The following is a 22,033-nucleotide window of genomic DNA, read 5'->3' as shown; positions in this document are numbered from 1 at the left end:
GAAATGCGTGCTGTTGTAGATCACAGGAGAGCCAAGCTCAGGCCTCTGTTTTGTCCTTGGTTTAGGCATCTGTGATGTCCTTAAGGGTCTGGAAGTGCAGATTTGAAAATGACAAATATTTTCAACTAACAGGGTTTCTTCTCGCTATATAGAAGTGGTCCATACAAATATGAATATAAGAACACATGTACCTGTCAGGTGTTGGCAAGTGTTTGAAGAGGCCAGAAGATCAATCTGCCACCTTCAACACCTCCTGGAGAAAAGCTCTGGTAACACAGAACCGTTGTTAACCAAAATAACCTCCCAGTAACGCAGGCACTCTGCAGCAGAGGGGTCAGTGGGAACAGAAACTTGTGGAGGGGATAAAAAAAATAAATAAATCCAGGAAGACAAAACTCCCTCTTCCCCCATCTCCCTCTCCTATCAGCCTGGGCAGAGTGAGCAAGAATGTGAAAATGTAACGCCCCCGTGTCAATTTGAAAGTGCACCTCATCGGCTCATGTGCCCCTCCACCTCTCTCCATCACCCCCTCTCTGCACCTTCCCCCTCTCAAGCAGCTCTGTTGCTTTGGTCCGGCTTTGAAGGCCGTTCTTATTACTGGCACAGAGCGCAGGTCAGAATGGCAAGCCGGCAGCATACTATTAAAGCCTAATGAAAGAAATCTCTGCAGGGTCTGCGGTCTGCAGCGGCCAGAGGAGGCTGTGTCTCTGCCCATTGTTCTTCTGCTCCTCTCCTCACTATTTCTTCTGTTCCTGCAGAATACCGTCTCTATCTGTATCTCTAAATCGGGCTTCTCTGCCATCTCCCCTGTCACTGTCTGTCTCTCTGTCATTTTCTGTCTTATCCATTATCTTATTCTCTCTCTTACTCTGCATTTTAAAGTTCAATTCTACCTACGTCCACATCAGATTATGTCTTCACTCTTATAAAATATTTCTGTAGCCTCCAAAAAAATGACCTGTGGGATCATATATCAAATGTAATCATCAGGTATAATCATAGATTTACTGTTGCTGTTGCATGCTATTCAATGTACTACAGTGGTGGATACATTGGCCATGAAATAAATATATATTCACTGTTTTTTATGGTCTATAATCATCCATGCAAGAATCACTCTGATATTCATTGAAGAAAATGATTTTACCACATTGATCTTCACCCAGAGAATTATCTTCACTTATGCCCCCTGACAGGAAGGCCAGAGGTCAGGGTCACGTCCGACCCAAGACCTTGTCCTGCTCTGGATCCAGATATATCCTGACGTTCCCACTCTCTAAATATCCTGTCTCCATGAACTGCAGTAGCTCTGCTCAGTGCTCCTCTGTTGTGAATTTCTAGCTAAAGTAGTTACCACAAGAAAATGAACATGTCTCATTGTCTCTGAAAACATAGTTCCATTGTTAAAGTGTGGTTTACATTGCTGTGCTTGCCTGGTACTTTCCAGTAACGACCATACCTGCATTTATGTCTCGGGCTTAGAAAATAATGACATTGTTCAGGAAGATCTAGTGGGCTGGTGACCAATATTGGAATAAATTGCTCATATGGATTGTTTGATACTTGTAAAGCATTGGATTAATATGCTGTAGTCTTTAATGTGGCAGTAGATTCATCTCTGTTGTGCTTTCCATATTTATTGGTCAGATCTTATTGATTTCACAACATATTTGAATGTGAAATGCTGCTCGCAGGGGAGTAACAAAAAAGCAATGAAGGAATATGATTTAACTCTTTGTTTTGTTTGCCTGAGAGGTACAAAAACCGCTCCTCATGTAATAACTGATGCTACCCGTTCTTTCGGATTTTAAAATGTTAATTTAAAAAAAAGGCTCTATTAAGACATTAAACATTGACATTCCCTTAGTTTGTGTCTTAATGCCTCTCTGATTCTCAGTCCTATTCTCTCTCTGTCTTTTTTTCTCATGATAGTTTCACGTCCAGTAACCTCTCAGTATCTGGTGCACTTTTTAAATGAAGAAACAGGAAGCCTTTCAGGAAGTTTGTTGTTTATAGTATGTTAGATCACAAATGAAGTCATGAAGTTAGGCACTTATAATCCTTATCAGTTATGTAGTGCCAAAAATTCACATAAGTCGTCTGTTTGTGACTTTGTGTTATTAGTTTTGAACCTAGTTTTAATCCACCAGTCTACCCAATCAAGGTTTCATACCATCATACATTTTTATTCTGCATTATTTATTTTTTCCCTCTCTCTCTCCAAAACCAAGGCTCAGCTGTCCTTGTGCCTTTACACATTGCAAATGAATGCATATCCATGCAAATTCTTAAAAAAGAAAGGCTGAGAATTTGAATATTTTGCTTAAAGCTGCACCCAGGTCGACCCTGCCATTCGGCATTTGAAAGCAGTGTGTCTGTTTGAATACTGAGGATCTCTCTTTGTCATGTTCGCCAGAGGGGCTGGGTGAGCGAACCAGCACCGGCAGGATGGGCAGAGATCGGCTGGGTAGCTGCACACAGACAGACTAATTGGGAAAAGGGGGGCGAGAGGGGGGCCGAGGGGTTTTGGTAAGGGTGAGGAAAAGGTGGGGTATGCAGGAAGGGGGGAATCCAAGATGACGACAGGGGGTTTAGGAGGGAGGTGAAAGAGGATGGAGAGTTGGGGGATGGAGGGAACGAGAGAGAAGCGAAGGAAGAGAAGAGGTGATGAAGAGGGCACGAAAGCGTGCGGGAAGAAGAGGTGAAAGGAAGGGTGAGCGGAGACACTGTGGTTTCCAGCACTGATGTGTTAGTAGCCCTGCTGACTGTGTCATTATACTGTTGAAGCACTAGCTGGATAACCAGGGTCCCTGCCTGCTGCAAACCACTGCAGTCTTAAAACGCCATTATACTGCATGTTTGACACATATGGACAGAATGGCTTTCTTGCGGTTGTTAAACATATTTAAAGAGGAAATGGTCTCTCTCAACTTTTACCTTGAAGTTTTAAAGCACACTTTTGATTCCAACAGAGCAGGTATCTGCTGGGGAATGTTCCCCTATACATACATGTATTATAGTTTGAGCAAAAAATGTATTGTATATAAAATTAATAATGTATTTATGAAGTCAACCACCAGGTTTATGGAGCTAGAATTGCAATATGGGGGTGCCAATATAATGCACTATAATAATAATCTAATTTTAATAATCTAATTTTAATAATGTAATTAATGAGCGCAGTGATGAAAGTGCCATAACAAAGTCTGTGACTTCTTTCACCTTTCCTAAAACTACAGTATGTTATGTTCAGCTACTGTGTAGTGACCGAGTCACACTAACTTTCTCTGGGGCTCTCAAGCTCATCCCGTTGTCCTTGTAGGATGGAGTTTGCTCAGTTTTCTCAGGGATTCAGAAGGGGAGACGCATTCTGGCTTTCACGGGACCTGACATTTAGGGACCTGAGGTGGCTAATTAATTTGATCATGTGATCTGATCTGTGATGTGTTATCCGACCGAGTTAAAACTATTTACATATTGGCTGGAGAGGGTTAGAAATCATTCAGTGCGGGTACGCATTAGCTGCCCATGTGTGAGCAGTGTCCCGAGCTGAGCATAGTTCACAGCTGAATCCTCGTGGAGATGTGCAGATGTGCAGCAAAGCGTGCTGTTTTAGGTGTTCGGATGTGTTTTACTACCTTCCCGGCTTTAATTGTTTTCATTTCCATCTGGTGTAAAAACTCATCTCACAAAAACTTGAGTTAGGTAATCCATCAGAGTGAACATCTTGCCTGCATTATTTTGAATTATGTTATTTTTGTGCAGTAATGCAGCACAGGCTTTTCAAATCAGTCTGCACTTACAATTGCATTACCAGGAAATAATAAATTAACTTGACAAAAAAATAAAAGCAGGGCACAACGTGCACTGTGATGGATTATACAGTAAAAAAACACATTCAGAAATCTAAAACAGTATGGCAAGCTTTGAAAACAGCTGACAGTAATGGAAAGTACATGTGAATTGTAGTAATAGGCTAACACACTGAGATAGTCATTTTAAAGTCTGCTTCCAATATGAGTATACCAGTGGTACATTTACAAATTTGCCTGCCACCAGCCTCCATTCCTCCTAAAACTACACCCTGTATAGAGGGCTCTGGGGGCCAGACTGCACTGAACTGGGTTGAGTTACACCGGGTAGCTAGCTAGATTGATCTGGCTGCAGTAGCCAGGGGAATATAAAGCAGGGCAGGGGCTTAAAGTCTGAGTCCCCCCAGGGAGGAGTCCTTGCTGCATGGGGAGAGGGGCATGAACTGAGCTGCTTTTCTCCCTCGCTCCCTTCTCTTTCGTCCTCCCTCCTTCTGCTGTTGTGTCCGTCTATCGCATACCTTTCCCATCTCTCCTTCCTTCTGACATTCACTCTTGTCAGTCTCTCTCTCTCTCTCGGTCTGCCTGTCTTTCTCTCCTTCTCTCTTTTTCTTGTTTTCTTCGCCTTGTAAGTTATTTTCAGCATTTTGCCCTTTTACCTCATCCTCATCCCTTCCCTCCTTGCATCCATTTGCAAGCATATGGGAAAATGAACATTGCTCATGAAGTTCACACCCAAAATGAAACACCATGGCTGATGCTGCGTTTAGTATTTAATGCGTTTATAAAAGACACATTTAAAAAAAAAAAAAAAAAACATCACTCTGTCCACTTGCTGTGATCTTTTAAAGCTGGTTTTCCCCCTTTTTAGTGATGGTGAGTAGCCAAGAGGGGAGGTGCGAGCATGCACGTATGTGCTAAAGACAGTCAAGCCTAGCACACATCTCTCACGTGTCAATTCCCCACAGCACCCGCTGTGTGCCTCAACCATATATAACTTAACCCACCACGATTACTTCTAAAAGAATCAGGGTAGAGCAGGAATAAAAGTGAAGTTTAGGCCTATTTTTTTAACAGTCGAAAAGCGAGATTGTCACCCTGTGCTGCAAAGTTTGTTGCTCTTCCCAGCTGTACCGTTCTATTCTGCAGGGGTGCCGTGCAAAGCTGCACAGCGCTGATGTGTGCTGTTGTAGCGTTGTGGTGCAGTGATAGCAGGATTGTCCGCTGGGGGAACCCAGAGTATTCTGTCTCACTGAGTGATACCCCTGTCTCCACTCACGATAAACAGCATGCACGCACGCACACACACACACACACACACACACACACACACACGCTCACACAGCACTGTCTGCCAAACCCAGCCTAGCAGCAGATTCCTCCCCGCCCCTCCACCCCCTCGCAAAGCTGCAAATATATTAGCTGCCTCTTTTTCTTTTGTCTTGGGAAAATGGCAGGCAGGAGGAGTGTGTGTGTGTGTGTGAGTGTGTGTGTGTGTGTGGTGGTAGCAGTGGTGGGGGGGCTTACTGTACTAAGAAACTGGGGAAGAACACCCCCTTTTGTGCCATTCCTGTTTAGATATCCCCATGGTATAGGGCCCAGTCATGGAGGGAGGGAAGTGGAAAGGAAGCTACAGATGCGAAGAAGAGTTATCTGTAATACAGGTATGATGTAGGAAACAGAAGACAGACTGACAGATGAGGAAAAGAAAGATTATGAGTTGCATATTTCATATAAGCAGTCTGTTTGGTTGCAACAGAAAGGGGTGCTAGAATAGGAACACTGTTGAGCTCAGTATAAAAGGTTGATTCATCCAAATTACCAAAAAATATATATTTTCTCACTTACCCCTAGTGGTATGTAGCCATGCAGATAGTTTTGATGTTATTCACCAAGGTTTTGAGGTATATGTATTTTTAATGTTTTTAGATATTGGTCTGTGGGATTTTCACATCTCTTTGCATATGGAAGTGCTGTCGTCGACTGTAGATTATATAGTTATAGAGACATTGTTCCAGAAAGACACGATGTTAATAAAATGACTGTGAGCACTATGAATAAAATTCTGCTCCATTGTTGGTTATTTTTTGGGGTGTTTCCCTTCAAATCCTCTGTTGATTTTTACAAATTACATTTAGTGATTAGATAACCAGCTTAGAAAACAAAAGTGGTTGTCAGGTGAACCAATTTGTCTATTGAACAGTCTTTAGAGAATGTTAATCTGCACCTATTTTTGCATGAAATGCAGGTCATTGTAAACGGAATATCTTTAGCTTTCATTTTAAGACCTTGCCACGGGCTTTTAGGAATTCTCATGGATATTTGTCACTATTATTTGACATTTTGTGAAGAGATTATTCCATAATGATTCGATAAGCAGCACTAAAATATACTGCTATGAATCGGTAACTAAAGAAGAAGGTATCGTACCTGAGTTCACACACAGGAAGAGCAGTCTAATGTATTTAATCACTAAAGACAAATAAATATATATATATAATATATATAGACTGCACAGCATCTGTACACCTGAGGTACACACACTGATCTGTATATATGGTGCTTAGGATATATATATATATATATCTATATATATATATATATATATATATATATATATATATATTATATATATATTTTAATATATCTATATTATATATATATATATAAATATAGAACATGTCTGCTGTTTCTATGTCACATTATACACACATACAGACACATCACTTCCCAATGGTCCTGCATGAGATTACAGTGTATACAGACCATAGACTGTCACTCAAACACAGACAACTGATGTGGGCGGGGCTGTGACAACTCTCAAATCTGGCAAGTCAAATGTTTTTATTTGCAGGCAAAGCGAGTGCCTGTGTATACGTGCGTGTGTGTGTGCACGCATGTGTGTGTCTGTTTGGGTTGGTGTGCCATATGCAGTGCGCCAGGGAGGGCTCTCCGGAACATATTGGTGTGCGTACATAGTGGTTAATAATAGTAGCAAACACATACAGCGATGGCAGCTCTGATGTGTGTGACAGTTTTACAGCCGCATACGCCAAGACACAGTCATACACGTACACACACACACACACACACACTTCCATAGCAGAGGCAGAGACCTCCTCTGCCACCGAGCCCTCTGTCTTTGTTGAGTTCTCAATTTTATCACAGATCCTGATAAGTAAAAACAACCACTTCCCACCCACCCTGCCTCGCCTTCCCCGCCCTTCCCGTATGCTCCATATGTGGGCACGAACACAAACATATAGCCGAGTCAAACTCAGCCACCCACCCACACATACACACACGCACACAAACACATACAAATGTACATGCTTAACCACCTTCTCACATTGAATGCACATAGTCCTTGAAGCAGGCAAGCACTCACATACATCATGCACTCAAATGCACAAATACACATGAGACACACACACACACACACATCCTCATCCCCCCTTCTGTCATAGCTCATTGTTGCTGTTTCTTGCTTGTCTGTGGCGATAGTTGTGTTGTGCTTGGGTGGCAGCTTTAAGTTTTGATAAGGAGAGGCGGGGGGTGGAGGGGGGATCAGTGACTGCTCCCCGCGGCGTGGTCTTAGCAACAGTAGGCAGCAGCAGCAGAAGACACCCAACCTGTCGTCCGGATCGGTCTCTGGGGGAGGTAGGAAAGAGAGATGGAAGTAGACCGGCAGCATCGCTCTCAGCCTGGACGTCTCCTATCAGAAATTAGGGACAGACCTTGGGCTCAGTGGCCGAGCTTGGCAGGCAAACCAAGAGAAAAAGAGAGGCAGTAAAAGAGGCCAGAGCAGAGCAGACCGCCACCCAGTCCCCAGGATTAGTCTGTGAGGTTGGCAGAGCCTGGCCCGAGCTGAGAGAGAGAGAGGTAGCTGAAAGACAGACGGCAAAAAAGACCTGATGCCTGGCGCAGACTTTGGGCCAGGTTAGCAGCCAGGGAAACGAGGAGACCGAGAGACAGACAGAGCGAGGACCTGGTACTCGGTGGCTGCGTGGCTGGTCTGGAGTGGCTCACCCATATGGTGCTCCGCTCTGTTCCTGCTCCCTGTCTAAATCCATATGCCGCTGGTGGAAAGGTGCCCCCCCCCATCTCCTCCCCTCCCCTCCCACCTCGCTTCAAGAGCATGCAAGACCCTCACCCTCCCCGCACTTCCACCCCCCCAACCCACAAGGGAGGTGTTGGGAGGTAAAGCCCTGAAGGCTTGTACCCCCCTCCTACCTCTTAACCCCTCAGAGCTGCTTAGCCCATTGTCACTACAATCTGCCACCATAGCCTTGGTGTTGTGTGTCCCCTCTCTCTCCTTCTCTCTCTCTCTCCCTCTTTCTTTCTCTCTCTTCCTTCATCTTTTCGTCTCCCCCTGGCACCCGATAATCGATGAACTTATTAACTGCTAATTATTCAAGCTGTGGCGTGAGGATCCCTCCCCATCCTTGAAGAAAGGGAACCTTTCCACTCTGTTCTGCCAAATGAAGTGGTTTATTTTGCCCATTCATTTGGATTAAGTGCATTTAGGCTGCAGTGTTTGGGATGTGAAGACTTTGTCAGATTGCTATCAGCAGCATTTAACATTAATCCTCATTTTGTTCAGCCAGTTGATAACACACGCTTAGCCGAAGCCCAAGAGATTTTTATATTGAAATACACTGTTACACTTATTTGTCTTCCCTGTGATGTGTGTTTCTCTAAAACGATGTGTGTGTGTGTGTCTCTCTCTCTGTTCTGGTTTCTCAGGAGGTCCTTCAGACAATACCAAAGTTCTGCTTTCCCTTTGACGTGGAAAGGTACGATTCCTCTCCCTCACTGCTTCCCTGTTTTTAACACTGCAGCTCACTTTCACCTCCTTAACATAACATAACACACACACACACACACACACTGCCACACACTCATGCCTGCTCACAAATATATACACCTGCCTACAGAGACACCTATGCATTTGAAAAAGGAAATGTGAAGATGTGTATTTTGTGTGTTATGAAATTATTCTCAGGTACAGCTACATGATGATTTATTAACTGTCAAAGTGTAATAATTAGTGTGTTTGTGGGTGCGAACTCCATGTAATCTGACATTTTCCTGCACACGTTGTGTTCTGACTGTACCCGCAAAGACGGCTGTTAGCAAGATATACCCAAAAATGTAAATGCAGTGATGTTGAGGGCGCACGATAATGATACCGATAACGACAACAACAACTTCCATTAAGGATGATGTTGATGAGGTCATCAGTGACCTGCCCACCTCATGCGTTGTGCACAGTAGCATGGTTATGAGCGCATGTGTGCCGGTCCAGAGCCAGAGGAAGTGTGTTTCCTTCTACATAATATATGTTCGATCTCAAAAAGTAGCTTCCTCTTATTTTCAGCATGGAAAATGATATGTTAAAATTCCTATTGTAAGAGCAAGAAGTGAGAGATATGAGGGGGATGGGGTGGGGGGGGATTCGGTCTTTTACTGAAGTTGAGCTGCTGCCATCTAGTGGTATAGAGATGTACAGAGCTTCTCTGAAATTTACCTTGGGGTTAGAAAAGCTTTTTTACAGTTTTTCAAGCAGCCATAGCGGAAATATGTGACATCAGATTTGGACCTTGACTGCAGATTTAGCTCATGGTGAGATTATGTCTGAGCATTAGTTTGTTTCTCATCCAGCTAAACCAAATGTTCTTTTGTTAATGCTGAATTTTAAATTTACAAGATTTCATAGGTTCACTGCACCCTATTGTATTAAATTGTTTGTTAAGTCGTTATGTGGGTTTGACCATTCATGAGTGTGTTATGTCCCCTGTGTGCGGCCCTCAGGGTTTCCCACAATCAGGTGGGGCAGAATTTCACCTTTGTGCTGACGGACATTGACAGCAAACAGAGGTTTGGTTTCTGTCGACTCACTCAAGGCTGCCGGGTCTGCATATGTCTGCTCAGGTAACACACACACACACACATACAAAATGTACACACACACAGCTCACTGAATCATGTTATGTTTGTTTTTTTTTCTGTTAAATTAATTCTCCAAGGTACATTTATTTCTTTTGTGTGCTTTGTATAAAACCATGTTATCCTAATGGGCTGAATCTTACTGCAGTCTATAACACTGTGTATCATACACTTTGTAATTTTTAGAAGAATAAACAAAAACTTCCAGAAATTAAACTCACGTCAAAAGAGAGACAATTGGATGCGCTGAAAGTTGTACTGTACTTTCAAGCAAATTCAAACATAAAAGTCAGCCTTTCAGATTTTACTTTCTGAATCAGAATTAAAAGAATATGTGGAAAAAGAATCGTTCAAACATCACTGTCTTTATTTACTCATTCAAGTAAGCAAGACCTGGTCTGTTCTGCCCCTTTTCAAATTATCTATGGCTCATTCTCAGAACCGTTTTTCTTTTTATGTGCATTTATTTCTCAAGTGTGATGAAAAAAAATTAATTTACCACATCTTAGAAGTGAACACAGATTTTTGAGACCACATTTCCATTCATTCTCACACTTCACACTGAGCTGCACTATGCCAGAATAACAAATTTATATTCTCATCTGCCCACACAAATATGTTAGTGATGTGCCTATAATTATCCAAAAGTTTAGCAGTTTTTTGATATTTCATAGGTAGATTTATCCTATCACCACGTACATAAATGAGGACACCAAACCCAGGAAAATTGCATTTTCTTCGCATAATTACTCTCCAACAAAGGCTATTATCATTTTATTCCCATGTAATTGCATGTTGACACAATGTTTTTACAGATGTAATTACCTCACCATTACAAAGAAGGAGTACTCTAGTGCTAATCTCAGTGGACAGGCTTATGCACTTTAGAATAAACTGAGAAAAATGTACAAAATAAATCCATTTTTAATTAATGTATTAAGCAGTTTAACGAACAACAAACTGAAAAAAGAGCACAAAGCCGTTTCTTTTTCTCTGTTAGTGTAACGCAGCACTCCTGTATGTGTGTGGGTGTGTGCTGGGGGTGTGTGTGTATGTATGTGTGTGTGTGTGTGTGTGTGTGTGCATGCTGGGTGTGTGGCGCTATTGATGGACAGTCGTGGGTTTGTCGCTGCCCTGATGAGCTGCTGTGAAGAACAGTGTCCCTCCTCCCCACACCACCCACCCTTCCAGGCCAGCTTCCATGGCCTTTGTTTTTCTTTTCTCTCTCTCGCTCTCTTTCTCTTAGTCTTTCTCTCCCTCTCTCTTTTTCTCCCTACCTCTCTCTCTCTCTCTCTCTGTCTCTCTCTCTCTCTCTCTCTCCCTCTCTCTCTTTTCTCCTCGTTATTCGGCTACTGCCACAGTGCGACAGCAAAGACGCTTGGCCCATAATTATGCATGAAGCTTCACTGCCAATTAGCAGAGGTTCCCCTGTCCCTCTCGCTGAGTTAGACATGCTAATTCATTTGACATATGATGTATAAAATTCATTATGCATTCTGAGTAGTTTGCATGGCTTGCTTCATTTATAATAAAATAACATATAGAAAGTTTTATTTTTATTTTCTTTATTTAAAATTGTTTGTGCTCCCCAGTTATGTTTGTCCTGATCTTTTCCCTTTTTCTTATCTTAAGTAGCCCCGCTGTGGTGGGAGAAGTTAAAAATATTCTAAAGCGTAAAAAAAACATTTTAGATACCTCATCGGAGAAATGTGTAAATTAAGCTCCTACGATCAAGGTCTTTGGTCAACGGTTTATTTTCTTTGTTTATTATTCTTTAAACTGTTTTTCATTCTGCTAAATTAGTTTTGCAAGAAAGCATTGAGGAAATGACAGCAGATTGCTTGTGTTTAAAAAAAAAAAAAAAGATAACCAAAGAAAAATGAAAAAAATACACATAATGTATGTTGTTTATCTAAAAGAATTATAAGTTCAAATGTAGTTAAACTCTAAAGCATGAAGGCCCAGGCCCACTAGTTTATTTACATTTGATCTATAATTTCCAATGAATATAAAATACAAGTAATTAAAACAGTTTGCGTCTCTGTGATCGTTGAAGTGCTGGGACTGTAAAATTGTCACCTCTGCTTACAGGAGGAAGTGCCTTAATGAGCAGGACAGTTTTATGTGGACAGACCTTTGTAGTCTCATTGCTAAAGCCGTGGCCGAAAGGGCCATGCTTCCTTCAGGCGAAACCCTGAGAGGGAGAGGAGGGAAAAAAAAAAAAGAAACAACACAAAATAAATAAATTATAACTTGTTCTATTTTATACTGTTACTCTTTCCTTCGCTCGTTCTTTGTCACTGTTTAAAGGATTTTCAGTCAAACATGTGAGTGCTTTGGAGATGAAAATGTGGATTTCCTCAGTTTTATTTAATGGCTGAGGCTTTAGATTACATTTTAGGGAGTGTGTTGCTGCTTAGTTGTCATTTAGTGGGTCGCCGGAGGACACTTCCTTCCCTGTACTTAACCTTTAACCTGAGAAAGTAAAGGTGTAATGAAATCTTCCACTGAGCCGTCTACAAAGTGTAAGATGACTTACGATTACAGGTGCCTGTGCATTAAAGGAGATTTAAGACTCATCTAAGGAACAGGAATAAGTGTCGTGCTTTGCACCCAACAGGTAGTTTATGGCAGCAAAAAGGGCTGATTTACTGTAAGTGCTCCAATGTAAGGAGTTAATCAAACACATTTCCTTCTGAGGCGTTTGAGTCCACAATATTTGGAGATTTTGTAAAATGTTTTTCTTTCACTTTAGATTTTCTTCTTCATATTACAGCCATATTTGTTTTTGTGTGTGTGCTCCTCTCCTTATAATGGCATAATTGTAAGTTCCAGAGGCACTTTCATGGCCTTGTCTTCTGTTAGATATTTCCGTTCTGTGAGGTGGTCTGAGCCTGGGATGGAGAGCACGACGGGCTGTGAGTGGGCCGCAGATTAACTGGTTCATTCTTTGAGTACATGGCACTTTGAGAAGACATGTGTTTAAAATGGCAGGAGAGATTGCAGGGCCCCCACGCACTGAGCACTCTAGTGATGGATGCCTCTCTCTCTATCGGAGGATTTGCGAAGCACAAACAGATCTGAGCAATGAACTGTGACGAGTAGGAGTATCTCTCTAAGCTTTCCAAACTTTAACTGTGCATCAACACAGAGCGCAGAGCAGGGGGTTTTGGCAGAGGTGTGGGGGGTGGGGGCTAAGTAGAACAAAACAATACATCTTTAAGTTATATTCGTCCTATTGCATTTGAATAAAAAAAAGCCCATTACCTATTGTAGGAAGATGTTAGAACAATATTGATAATTTGTGGTTGGCTGCCATCACCAGCGATCATGTGTTTGCCTCTAAAACAAAGGATTTACAGCACCTTGGTGTGGGAGTGTAATGACTGTGAGATCTGTGAGGCCTGACGGCTGCACTGACAGCGAGAGTCCTATTTACATCTCCTTCGACTGTGAAAAATGAAGGATTAATGTCCAGAAGCCTGGCTTTTTAAACAGGAGGCAGATAATAGAAAGGCTTTGTTCTCCCCCATAGTCATCATATCAGACTAAACTTTTTTGTGTTGTGGTTAAATGTAAACTGACCCCATATGCAGATATGTGGGTTGAAGAAATAGGTCTTCAGGTTCATATCCGGTCAGCATGTAAATTAACATGCGCGTGTTTGATTTAGTTTCTCCTGCGAGTGTGACCTGATTGTGGTAAATCTTCGCACAGACGTCAAAATATTGGCACGTTAGGAGGCTGATTGTTTCAGACTAATGGTCACTCAACCTCTCTGATTGGTGCGCTTGGCTGCACTTCTCCGGGAACCCGGCCTGTCATTGGCCCCTTGCGGATTTAACGATATGAAAATTTGCATTAGGTTCACTTTATTGTTTTCTTGTTGTCTGTTAATTCCAGTCTACAGAGCAGCCAGTGACCCATGCCCTAGGAAACTCCTCAGTCTCCAGCCAACTGCCTGAGCAGGACTTCACTGGCTTATAAACTCACACACCATTCAAGCTTTACTTATTTATTTATTCATTTGTTGTATATAACTACGACTATACTATAACTAAGAAACCACTGATTTAAGCTTATTGTCAGATTTTTTTTAAATTTCATTTGATCACTTTTATTTAACTCAGTGCATCACTTACTGAATTTAGTAAGCAAATAAGAATCATTTTTTTTTGATTGATTGGCTCATTTGACCACTAATTTATTTTTCAACTCCTGCGTCTCGGCAAGTTAATGAAGCATTAATGGCAGTTTCTATTTATTTCATTGCTAAGAAGTCCTTATCTAGAATCATTATTCAAGCAGTGTGCAAAATTGCATGTTAAAATCCCAAACTAAATAAAAATTCAATACCTTGATAGGACACCCTGTTTTTATTATTTGATTGCATAACATTAAATGAAATGAGTCCTCACAGCTTTTACGCCAAAAGAAAATGTTGGCCATCTTCCACCTAGAAAGCAAGTCGACTTGGCCAAGAAAGTGTCAACTTTGTAAAGAAAGCCATGCTGCAGATGCTTTTAGCTTATGGTGGGTGTACTTAGTGATTAGCTTTAACACAAACACTGCAGTATAAATTATTGCAAGCGTGTGTTGCCTGTTAATGAATTTATTTATTTTACAATAATTGCATAAGGCATTTTTAAATGTGAAGGGCATATAAAGAAGCACAGAGAGGGGCAGAAGGAGGAGGTGGAGAAAGGGGGCAGCAGGCATCTTGAGCTGCATTTTTGTTAAGCCTGTGCATCTGTGAGCAGCATGCTTGTAAACCATAGCATCTCTCTGCATCACATGAAAGCTATGGTGGTTCTTTGTCAAAGAATCTAAAATCCATTGTTTTTTTCCTTCCACCTTCCCCTTCCTATTGGCTTAAAGCTCAGACATGTCAGGAATGCGTAGCATGCAGAGGGCCCTGCGTACGAAGAATTTCATAAGGACTAGATAACATTTTTTTTATTATTATTATTTCAGTGTAACAAAGACTCTGTGCTTTGGAGTAGCATGGAACACAATCCATTATCCATATCGTTAAGTAATAGGTCACTGACAATAGCCAGTACATACACACAGTAATATTGGAAATCTACACATTACAAACTCAATGTCCTGACGGTGAACTTATTTATAGACACTGTGACAGCCAAAGATAGAGTTGCAACACACAAAAAAGTTTTCAGGAGACTGAATCTCTCTACATTTGTTGTATTTGTGTTTCTGTTTAATGCAGTAGAGGATTAAATGAATTAAAACTTTTCCATTAATACGTTTTTCTCTCTCTCTTGCAGTTATCTACCATGGTTTGAGATTTACTACAAGTTGCTAAATACTCTGGCAGACTACCTAACAAAACAACAGGTAATCACCTCTTTTGGCTGTTTCTGATTTTATGTATGCATTATCGGGTGCTTTGTAAGTACATTATGTACAAACTAAGACATGTTGGTTTGATTTGACTGAGAAACAAGCACACAGTTTAGTGTTTTTTTGAAACTCTGCTGTGGTAAGATATTTTCCTCCATCCTCCATCCCGTTCTTCTTCTGCATGCTGCATGTTGTCTTCTGTGTGCAAGTTTTGTTCGCCGTCTTGGGCTCGACTTGGCTCCTGTTGTTAGCAGCAACAATGTTGACATTTCACAGACCAAACGCTGATCTGACACTGGAAGTTATTCCTGATGATTTACTGGAAAACAAATCGTTAAGAAAAGAAAAAGAAGAAGAACCCGCGCACACGCACACACACACACACACACACACACACAAACATACACACAAATGTTCGCACTTCACAAAAGTCTTTTCCCCTGACTATTCACTGCATTGTACTAGCAAAGGGAGGGAAATGTAAAATATGCAACAAACTGGGGAGATGTGCAGCGCAGAGGGTGTAGGTGATGTTCCCATGTTTTGACTGAAGAGAGAGAAAGAAGGAAGGGAGGGAGGTAAAGCTGCAGAGAGCTTTGGGACCGCAGTTTCAATTGTCATGTAGTCACTGCTTCTTCCAAGACCCTTAGAGAGCAACGATCAGGACAGAGAGCCTAAAGTAGATGATCACATAAACATCCAGCACACATTAAAGCCCTCTGAGGCAAATTGTGATTTGTGATTTTGGGCTATATAAATAAGATTTGACTCGACATTTGTGTGATTTGAAAGGAATTCGGTAGGATAGTCTAATATAGAAAGATGCAGACAAGTGGAATAGGACAGTTTGTGTGTGAGGAAGAGAGAGACAGAAAGATTGCTGGAAATCTTGGGTGACTGAAGTGTTAGTGTGCATGATTTGGTTTCTATTTACCCCGCTGTCCGTTCCAGGCGAGAGGGAGATGTTGACAGACGAGGGAAGACAGAAGAGCGATGAGGGTTTAAGGCGAGGGGTAAATGAACTGTTTCCCCAGGCCGTGTTGCTGACCATGCGTGTGAGCATTGAGCCTCTCATGACAGGAGGCTGTTCGATTGCACACACCCTAACACCCCTCCCTCCCACCCTTCTCCTGCTCTTACTGTATATTGCCGCCCATTCCTCTCGAGTTTCTGTTTCTCTCTGGCTCGCACATGCACATACATACACACATATACGAGCTCACACACACATACACACACACACATACGTACATACTTCCTCAAACAAGCAACGGCTCATAGCCAAAACCAAAACAAAGTTCTCTTAGAGGGCACATAGAAAAAGAATGGGAAAAACAAACAACGATGCCCAACCTCTGTGTTCACATTAGTAAGTTTAGTTTAAGTACAAGTTGCAAACTGCTGTCCCCATCAGTTCGCCAGCGAGAGGCCCGGCAGTGTAAATAGCAGTCTTGTCCTGGAGCTCATAAATGCTGCAAGAATAATCTCGGGGCCTGTTCTGTGGTCAAGCCAGATCTCTGACGGCTTCTTAAAGCGCCTGTCTTTGGAGAGGGGACCCCCGCTTAATTACTGACAGCCCGCTCTCGGCCGTAAATCAACACCGCTGGATAATAAGCGTCTGCAGCCCTACACTCAGCCGTCTTTTAACCTCGCCATTGCTCGTTAAACATGTGTCAGTCGGATGTTTCAGAGCCCTTCAGGCCTCGCTGCAGGATTGCCCTCTGGTCTGCAGCAGCGCCTGTCCCAGCACTGTTGTTAAGATTGACACATAACTCGTGACATCAACAAAACTTGTAAATAAAATTCATGTGTCCTCTGTTTTTATGTCTTTTTTTTTTTCTTTTGTTGTTTGTGTCTCTCCCCCAGGAAAATGACTTGAATGACATGCTGAATTCTCTCTATGATCTGCCTGTGCCAAAGCCCTTCACGCCAGTCAACCTGAGTGTGGTAGGTATAGATCTCATATTCCCCCTTATCAGAGGCAAGACAGCTGAGAGTAGAGGTAGAAAGATGGAGAGAGGGACAGGTAGGTTGCTGTAGTCGTGTGTTGCATCAGGAAGGAGACTGCGGAAAAGAAAGAGGAGATGATAACAGTTGGCTCAAGTAGTTAAAAGTAGAGCGAGAGACACTAAAGATGAATTGTATAATAGAAAAGAAAGTGGAGACAAAGGCGGAGGAATAATGAGAACTAAAATGAAACTGACACAAAGGCGAGAGGAGGAGACAAAGATGGCATAAAAACAGACAGAAAGAAAATAGGGCAGACAGGCAGAAACGGAGAGATCGACAAAGTATGGAGGTTGAAATGGACGAGATAAATAAGAGAAACGACAGAGCAGACAGAAAGTGGAGAGCAGGAGGGAGGTTAAGATACACTAGGTAGCAACAGAGAGACATAGAGGGCCCAGGACTGACACTCTGTTTGGAGACAAGAAGTGGCGCTAACAGGTTTTTCTGTGATAAGCCCGAGCTGGACATGTTTAAACTTGAAGGGTCCTTTCACAACTCGTCATGTCTCCTGCTTATCAAAAACTGAAATGTCTTAACGAGCACAAGTCCCTCAAAGTCAGCCTGTGTTTGTGTTAACTCTGACACAATCTCTCCTTGTGTATTTTCAGCTCATACATAAAACACTCGCTCTTAAACAGTTTTCGCTCCCATAAGCACGGCCTATATAAATAGAATGTAATGGTTTTTCACCAGGACTGCTAAACTCATAATGTTTTGTTCACTAATATCTCTATTTTTGAGTTGCCTCACACCGGTGCTCCACACCACGATGGGTTCAAAAGAGTTTCAGCCTTTGTCCTTGAGGACCACCACTCCTTTTTTTTTTTTTTAGACCAATTAAACAAGCAACTCTGGGGCTTTTCTGCAGCATAGGTCTCAGAAGGATGTGCATCTAATTACACAGATGAATTTACAAGATAACAAGACTAATATGAAGTAATCAATACATATCTACGAAGGTTAACAAGGTCAATTTAGATTCCTTGTAATTTATTTTTTTCTTTGTGTCAGTTTTCTATCAGCCAAATATGTGAACCAAATCTGAACCAAATCTTTTGATCTGAATCTCAGAGGTTCATTGGAAAAGAAGCCCCGGAGAACAGAGGTGATAGCTTCATCTCTTTTCTAGAGAAGCCACTAGTTTGATATTTAATTGATGAAGCAGAATTATTCCCTAAAAGAGTGTTTTTTTGTTTTATCGTGGCAGCCAAGAAGAAGGATCATTGTCCCCTTTCATGTGTGAACCCTGTTTTGTTCTCTCTCCCTCTCTCATTGTGCAAGAATGAGCAGTTGTATATTGCCACTGGGCAAGTACTGAGAGATCGGCGAAGCAAGGAGCCGGTGAGTGGAGGGGAATGAGTGAACGGCAGAAACAGGAGGAGGGAAGAAGGCTGCTGTGAAATATGAAACCGCTGCTGCACTAATCGCATGGGAGCCACGGCTTTCCAATTTGGCCAAATAAGCTGCGCTATCTTTTTAAATATAACAAAAACAAACTATCCTGGGCCTTGGTGTATGTTTCTTCTCCTCTGGAAAACAATCAAACTTTGTAAATGATTAATGCCATTCCACACTGTTATATTCTCTCTCTGAATATCAAAAGCCCCCCCCCCCCCCCCCATGTTTAAAACGAAGGCAATTGTGCTCAAAAAATCTCCTTGATGCCTTTCCAGTTAACCCACTTTCAATGTTTTTATGTAAACATGTCTTCGAAAGAACAAGAAAAAAGCAGATAAGCAAGCAAACAGCCAATGAAAGCCTGGGTTGAGCTGAGGAGCATGGCTTGTGATTATCACAGTGGCATGAATTCGTAGACCAACAGGGGAAACATTATTTAGCACACAGAAGAAGAAAGAGATAGATATACAATACACTGTAGTTACTGTATATATGGTTCCGGGGGTAGTCCTGTGCCCCAGATGTATTGACTCAGGTCTCTGATCTTTAATTACAATTTATTTCTTTTAGTAACAATTACTTCATTTTGTTTCAGTTATTTTATTCCTAGTTCATCAACAGGCTTCCCTTTCCACATGTAGTATTGTTTACAACAATTCCACTTGTTCAGCTGCTGAAAGATTGTAGGCGAGGGCAACATTTAGCATAATGTAAAGAGCGAATGGCACAGCAGGTCAGATATACAGTGCAAACACAATTCAGCTTCTCTGTGCGCTTATTGCTGTGTTAGAATGAGTCACTCAGTTATTTGATAAAATTGTTTTCAGTTTGTATGATCTACTGTTAAATTGAGCCAATAACAAACATGTAGTCAATAGGAGTCCATAAAGGCGGCATAGATACTTGAGGTTTATTGTAAAAGGTTCATGTGTAAATGATCCAAATTTGTCAAATTCAAATATACTTTGAGTTTTCATGTCAGTAGATATTCAGTGTATTTGTGTTTCAAAGTTGACAGCCAATCACAAATACTAGCTTTCTGTCCAACCATCTTGTGTGGTTGTTTTTTTTATGTAATGATTCCAGTAATTATTTGAGTAGTAGCAGTAATTGTTTCACAATAAACCATTAGCTATAATGCTCACTAGGCTACCTTTGTGCCTCAGCTATAGTATAACCACAAACTAACTAGCACTGTTTCCTTATATAGAAAAGTAATTCACACTTGTCACCACCCAACACGCAGTTTATCGAAAGTGATCGGAAGAAGCACGTTCAAATATTATTTCATTTCCCTTTGCAAATTCTTCCAGGGCATTGCAGTATTGCATACTGTCAAAGTCCACCATGAATAGAACAATTGGTTGGCCTTTGTTGGAAATGTTTAACCTGACAACAAAACAACATATTTTTAACATAAAATAGACATATATATATTTAACTTACAGAGCTCGCTGCTGCTGGAAACAAGGTGGAAAAGAGCCTCTGTTAAATCCTCTACCAATGTATGCACACTCAAGAGTTTCCATACGTCTATTTCATTACGCTTTTCATTTCACCTCATTAACTGTGGTGTAAAAAAATATATTTTCTTTATTTTATACTTTAAGTAAAAAATGGCCATAGTGATTGAAACAAACTTGGCCTCAAAAAGCACATCCCCGGATGTTAGTTCCACTTTAGTGTTTGTTTGTACTGTACATTCATCTCCTCTAAGCTTTGCTCGACTATAGCAATGACCCTCCTTTGGGAATATGACAATTGTTTACTCATGACAATTGTTTTCACATTTTTCACACTTAAGTATGTGTCTCTTAGGGAGTGAAATATTTTAGTTGGTTTTACATTAAACTTAATGTTCCAGTGTCGACCACACACAAAAGCTAAGTGCTTATGTGCTTTGTCTTCATCATTACAGTCTGTTATGGTTTTATTTGCTCAAACACTGTCACTTAAGAGTAATTAGCATCAGTCTTTTTACTGGTGTTAATGGACTCTTTAGGAGTTGATAGAAATTTCCCCACTGCTGAATGAATTTAAAATTTAGGGAAATATTAATGTCAGGCGCACCAGCAGTACTTTGTGTGGTGAAATGCAGCTTTTGCTGAACATTGTAGTTATAGGACAATGTTGAATTAGTGGCTCACCCAGCTTTGTTCAAAATGGCACAGACATAAGTCAGATTGTTTAAATCATGTCTGATTAACACAAATTGTCACGACCCTACTGAACACTTAAAAGTGATGTTTTTTAATTGCCATGGATATTATTCATTTTATTCTCTGATGGTGACGGGCTTTCTCTCTTCTCTTGTTTTCTTATACCTCTATAATCAGAGCCATTTTTCTGTCTTGGTGGTGATATTGGCTGGGGTTGCTGGTTTTGAATGGCTACTCTTATGTTTGTATGTCCTTTCTTATGTAGGTTTCAAGTTCTTTATGTAATGTATTACTATGCATTGTTGTCTGTTTAAAGGATTTTTTTGGGCAGATTCCTTTTTATTTCACTCCTGAATGCAGTGCCATTCTGCATTGTGCTATTCAGGTACTGGACGCCAGACGCCACAAATCAATTCAATCCTCAGCTATAGAGGAAACACCTTTTAACTGTATATTAGCCTGACATTGATGGTTTACATAACAAGTGAATAGAAGTCACAAGATTAAATACTCCTTGGAAGTGAATTCTGTGAAGTCTTATAAAACAAAATGAACTTTTTAACTTAACATAAATAAAACTTTCACATCAAATAATATGAGAGAATCCAGTGCAGATTTTACAGTGGATTTAAGCCAAGTTCTGCAACAGATGGTCGAGTAAGGACCATAGCGTGAAACACAGGTGCACTAAAAATACGTGTGTGTGTGTGTGTGTGTGTGTGTGTGTGTGTGTGTGTGTGCGTGTGCGTGTGCGTGTGAGACAACAGACACAATAGTGTGTTTCAGTTGGTGGTTTCTCTACCTGTCTCCAAACAGCACCTCTCTCAGGCCCCTTTGATCTGAACACTGAACCTGCCCTGCTCTCCCAAAGTGAGACAGGCAGCCTTGTGATCCTTTAAACAACCTGTGTGTGTGTCTGTGTGGATGCGCACATGTGCACATATACTTTTGTCTGTGTGTTGGTTCTCCGCAGGTCTATTTAATGCTTAAATAAAGACTCAGTTTTCCACCGGAGACATCACCCCAGTCTGTGTCTTTGGGGAGCTGAGCTGCTACTGAGCTTTCTCTGTTCTGTAGGCCTGATAAAAGCATTGCCACAGTTCAGACACCAGCTCAGCAATTCATATAGACAGAGCTGAAGATGAGCCATAAATCATAGAACAAAGTGAACGGCCTTTCCTCCAACCCCCCCTCTATTCCCCTCATTCTTTTCTGTGTGAGTGGTATGCTTCACTTGTGACCTTCTCTCTTCTTTCTCCTGCATGTTTGTGTTTTTGCAGCACTCCTACTTCATCGCCCCGGATATCAATGGACTGCCAACTATCCCTGAGAGTGTAAGTATTC

At 41.4% G+C, this 22,033-nt stretch overlaps 1 protein-coding gene across 2 annotated transcripts in view; it reads left to right on the top strand.

Moving 5' to 3' along the window:
• Positions 1–22,033, top strand: part of dennd1b (DENN/MADD domain containing 1B) — a 104,334-nt gene that overhangs the window by 31,885 nt on the left and 50,416 nt on the right. The window contains exons 4-9 of one of the 2 annotated variants that reach the window (XM_019272363.2): positions 8,556–8,605; positions 9,624–9,743; positions 15,047–15,116; positions 16,989–17,069; positions 18,414–18,473; positions 21,970–22,023. In XM_019272363.2, the coding sequence (XP_019127908.1) occupies positions 8,556–8,605; positions 9,624–9,743; positions 15,047–15,116; positions 16,989–17,069; positions 18,414–18,473; positions 21,970–22,023 (435 nt within the window). The remainder of the gene's footprint in view (positions 1–8,555; positions 8,606–9,623; positions 9,744–15,046; positions 15,117–16,988; positions 17,070–18,413; positions 18,474–21,969; positions 22,024–22,033) is intronic. The other variant, XM_027290475.1, reaches the window with a different exon arrangement.

This window comes from Larimichthys crocea, chromosome XVII, assembly GCF_000972845.2.
Source record: "Larimichthys crocea isolate SSNF chromosome XVII, L_crocea_2.0, whole genome shotgun sequence".
NCBI classification, from domain to species: Eukaryota; Metazoa; Chordata; class Actinopteri; family Sciaenidae; genus Larimichthys; species Larimichthys crocea.
Note: the sequence above shows the minus strand (reverse complement) of the source record. Positions and strands in the feature narration are given on the sequence as shown.